The following is a 4,565-nucleotide window of genomic DNA, read 5'->3' as shown; positions in this document are numbered from 1 at the left end:
CTCTTTTCTTCTTTATTAGTCTTGCTAGCGGTCTCTCAATTTTATTGATCTTTTCAAAAAACCAACTCCTGGATTCATTGATTTTTTGGTGGGTTTTTTGTATCTCTATCTCCTTCAGTTCTGCTCTGATCTTAGTTATTTCTTGCCTTCTGCTAACTTTTGAATGTGTTTGCTCTTGCTTCTCTAGTTCTTTTCATTGTGATGTTAGAGCATCAATTTTCGATCTTTCCTGCTTTCTCTTGTGGGCATTTAGTGCTATAAATTTCCCTCTACACACTGCTTTAAATGTGTCCCAGAGATTCTGGTATGTTGTATCTTTGTTCTCATTGGTTTCAAAGAATATCTTTATTTCTGCCTTCATTTTGTTATGTACCCAGTAGTCATTCAGGAGCAGGTTGTTCAGTTTCCATGTAGTTGAGCGGTTTTGATTGAGTTTCTTTTTTTTTTTTTTTTCCACAAAAGGAATTTTTATTTCTTGCTTTTAAACAAAATAAGATGCTCAAGAGCTTTTTTCTCCCCCCTCTAGAAACGAAGTCTCATTATGTTGCCTAGGCACGTCTTAAACTCCTGGCCTCAAATGATCCTCCCGCCTCAGCCTCCCAACCAAGGTGCTGGGATTACAGGTGTGAGCCACCACGCCCGGCCCAGAGTACTTTTTTTTTTTTTTACTGCAGAAAACATTTTCAGAACTTTAGAACTTTTCTAAAATACTACTTTGTCAGCTGAACAATATAGAAAAGTACAGAGGCAAGTGCCTGTCCAGAACTGCGTGGTGACTTAGAAGCGGGGCTTGCGCTTGCGGCCGGTGTACTGGGTGTCAGGTCTGACTTCCCTGCCCTGGCGCCTGTGCCGCTCCTTCTTCTCCAGCACCCATGCCCGGCTCTTCCTCACCATTCCCCGCCGCGACATCCTGAATGGGACCCTCTCATTGGTGAACACAGACTCCCTGGGTTCATCTGCATCCTGATTTTCACTCAGCCCCTCTGGTATAAAGGTCGAAGGCCCAGAAAACAAGCAGAGGTAGAATTTCTTTGCTTTGGCACTGTTAGGGTAGTCCACCACCATGCCACCGGAGAAGCCCGCCTTTGTGGCCTGGGTTGTGATCAGCTCCAACTGCTCTGAGTTCTCAGGGTATAGCTGCAGGACAGCTCGGGATCCCCGGACGAGAACAGAAAAAAGAGAAGCAAAAAAGCAGTACAGGCGCTTGGCAGGGTTTTCAGACTTCTTGTTAGCATTACACAGCCACTGCACAGCAGAAATGCTGATGCAACCGTCAAATGTGCCCGGCTTGAATGGGATGCCCTGGCCCATATCCCCCAGCAGTAGGTCTCCCTCTATCTCTCGGTCCACGGCCTCATCCAGCATGGCAGGGCTGATATCCAGGCCCACCCAATAGTGCCCTTCATCTGAGAGATAACTTCCACTCAGCCCAGTGCCACAGCCAATATCCAGCAGGTAACAGGGCTTATTCTCTGGCAGATAAAGAAGCTCCAGTGCTCGCCCAGCCATCCTGGTCTGGATATCAATCATCCGTGAGCCCCAAATTCCACGAGCTTTCCGGGCAACGCCAGCAACCGGGACAACTTGCCGCTTCCCGACCCCCGGACACCGCGCAGTACTCGGGCTCCCCTCACTTGCGAACGTATTTCCGGGCTTCTTTCTCATCATAAAACAGCTCCGGTGGTCCACCGTGCTCCGGACGCCCGCCGCGAGACGCCATACTCACGCCTCAGCAGCACGCCTGCCTTGATTGAGTTTCTTAGTCCTGAGTTCTAGTTTGATTGCACTGTGGTCTGAGAGTGAGTTTGTTATAATTTTTGTTCTTGTACATTTGCTGAGGAGTGCTTTACTTCCAGTTATGTGGTCAATTTTGGAATAAGTGCGATGTGGTGCTGAGAAGAATGTATATTCTGTTGATTTGGAGTGGAGAGTTCTATAGATGTCTATTAGGTCTGCTTGCTGCAGAGATGAGTTCAATTCCTGGATATCTTTGTTAACTTTCTGTCTCATTGATCTGTCTAATGTTGACAGTGGAGTGTTGAAGTCTCCCATTATTATTGTATGGGAGTCTAAGTGTCTTTGTAAGTCTCTAAGGACTTGCTTTATGAATCTGGGTGCTCCTGTATTGGGTGCATATATATTTAGGAGAGTTAGCTCTTCCTGTTGAATTGATCCCTTTACCATTATGTAATGGCCTTCTTTGTCTCTTTTGATCTTTGATGGTTTAAAGTCTGTTTTATCACAGACTAGTATTGCAACCCCTGCTTTTTTTTGTTTTGTTCTCCATTTGCTTGGTAAATCTTCCTCCATCCCTTTATTTTGAGCCTATGTATGTCTCTGCATGTGAGATGGGTCTCCTGAATACAGCAGACTGATGGGTCTTGACTCTTTATCCAGTTTGCCAGTCTGTGTCTTTTAATTGGACCATTTAGTCCATTTACATTTAAGGTTAATATTGTTATGTGTGAACTTGATCCTGCCATTATGATATTAACTGGTTATTTTGCTCGTTAGTTGATGCAGTTTCTTCCTAGCCTCAATGGTCTTTACATTTTGGCATGTTTTTGCAATGGCTGGTACTGGTTGTTCCTTTGCATGTTTAGTGCTTCCTTCAGGGTCTCTTGTAAGGCAGGCCTGGTGGTGACAAAATCTCTAAACATTTGCTTATCTGTAAAGGATTTTATTTCTCCTTCACTTATGAAACTTAGTTTGGCTGGATATAAAATTCTGGGTTGAAAATTCTTTTCTTTAAGAATGTTGAATATTGGCCCCCACTCTCTTCTGGCTTGTAGCGTTTCTGCCGAGAGATCTGCTGTTAGTCTGATGGGCTTCCCTTTGTGGGTAACCCGACCTTTCTCTCTGGCTGCCCTTAAGATTTTTTCCTTCATTTCAACTTTGGTGAATCTGGCAATTATGTGTCTTGGAGTTGCTCTTCTTGAGGAGTATCTTTGTGGCGTTCTCTGTATTTCCTGGATTTGAATGTTGGCCTGCCCTACTAGGTTGGGGAAGTTCTCCTGGATGATATCCTGAAGAGTGTTTTCCAACTTGGTTCCATTTTCCCCCTCACTTTCAGGCACCCCAATCAGACGTAGATTTGGTCTTTTTACCTAATCCCATACTTCTTGCAGGCTTTGTTCATTTCTTTTTCTTCTTTTTTCTTTTGGTTTCTCTTCTCGCTTCATTTCATTCGTTTGATCCTCAATCACTGATACTCTTTCTTCCAGTTGATCGAGTCGGTTACTGAAGCTTGTGGATTTGTTACGTATTTCTTGTGTCATGGTTTTCATCTCTGTCATTTCGTTTATGACCTTCTCTGCATTAATTACTCTAGCTATCAATTCTTCCACTCTTTTTTCAAGATTTTTAGTTTCTTTGCGCTGGGTACATAATTCCTCCTTTAGCTCTGAGAAGTTTGATGGACTGAAGCCTTCTTCTCTCATCTCGTCAAAGTCATTCTCTGTCCAGCTTTGATCCGTTGCTGGCGATGAGCTGTGCTCCTTTGCAGGGGGAGATGCGCTCTTATTTTTTGAATTTCCAGCTTTTCTGCCCTGCTTTTTCCCCATCTTTGTGGTTTTATCTGCCTCTGGTCTTTGATGATGGTGACATACTGATGGGGTTTTGGTGTAGGTGTCCTTCCTGTTTGATAGTTTTCCTTCTAACAGTCAGGACCCTCAGCTGTAGGTCTGTTGGAGATTGCTTGAGGTCCACTCCAGACCCTGTTTGCCTGGGTATCAGCAGCAGAGGCTGCAGAAGATAGAATATTGCTGCACAGCGAGTGTACCTGTCTGATTCTTACTTTGGAAGCTTCCTCTCAGGGGTGTACTCCACCCTGTGAGGTGTGGGGTGTCAGACTGCCCCTAGTGAGGGATGTCTCCCAGTTAGGCTACTCAGGGGTCAGGGACCCACTTAAGCAGGCAGTCTGTCTCTTCTCAGATCTCAACCTCTGTGTTGGGAGATCCACTGCTCCCTTCAAAGCTGTCAGACAGAGTCGTTTGCATCTGCAGAGGTTTCTGCTGCCTTTTTTTTTGTTGTTGTTGTTGTTGTTGTTGTGGTGGTTGTTGTTGTTTAGCTGTGCCCTGTCCCCAGAGGTGGAGTCTACAGAGACAGGCAGGTTTCCTTGAGCTGCTGTGAGCTCCACCCAGTTTGAGCTTCCCAGTGGCTTTGTTTACCTACTTAAGCCTCAGCAATGGCGGGCGCCCCTCCCCCAGCCTGGCTGCTGCCTTGCGGTTAGATCACAGACTGCTGTGCTAGCAGTGAGGGAGGCTCTGTGGGCATGGGACCCTCCCGGCCAGCTTTGGGATATAATCTCCTGGTATGCCCGTTTGCTTAAAGGGCAGTATTGGGGTGGGAGTTACCCGATTTTCCAGGTGTTGTGTGTCTCAGTTCCCCTGGCTAGGAAAAGGGATTCCCTTCCCCCTTGCGCTTCCCAGGTGAGGCATGCCTCGCCCTGCTTCAGCTCTCGCTGGTTGGGCTGCAGCTGCTGACCAGCACCAATTGTCCGGCACTCCCTAGTGAGATGAACCCAGTACCTCAGTTGAAAATGCAGAAATCACCGGTCTTCTGTG

The 4,565-nt window shown here is 46.1% G+C and overlaps 1 protein-coding gene across 1 annotated transcript; it reads right to left on the bottom strand.

The window, feature by feature from the left end:
• Positions 1–704: 704 nt before the first annotated feature.
• Positions 705–1,720, bottom strand: LOC112618892 (probable 18S rRNA (guanine-N(7))-methyltransferase). Its single transcript, XM_025376517.1, has 2 exons — positions 1,635–1,720; positions 705–1,537 (listed from the first exon to the last, which is right to left on the bottom strand). Exons 1-2 carry the CDS (start codon positions 1,718–1,720, stop codon positions 778–780), a joined length of 846 nt encoding a protein of 281 aa, XP_025232302.1. The 3' UTR covers positions 705–777.
• Between the last annotated feature and the right edge of the window lie 2,845 nt (positions 1,721–4,565).

The sequence above is a fragment of the Theropithecus gelada genome, chromosome 2 (assembly GCF_003255815.1).
Source record: "Theropithecus gelada isolate Dixy chromosome 2, Tgel_1.0, whole genome shotgun sequence".
Taxonomy (NCBI): Eukaryota; Metazoa; Chordata; class Mammalia; order Primates; family Cercopithecidae; genus Theropithecus; species Theropithecus gelada.
Note: the sequence above shows the minus strand (reverse complement) of the source record. Positions and strands in the feature narration are given on the sequence as shown.

Coding starts and splice junctions, on each gene's coding strand:
- LOC112618892 (XM_025376517.1), bottom strand. CDS start 1,720: ATGGCGTCTCGCGGCGGGCGTCCGGAGCACGGTGGACCACCGGAGCTG. Junction 1,538..1,634: donor GCCCGGAAATACGTTCGCAA/GTGAGGGGAGCC, acceptor TGGAATTTGGGG/CTCACGGATGATTGATATCC.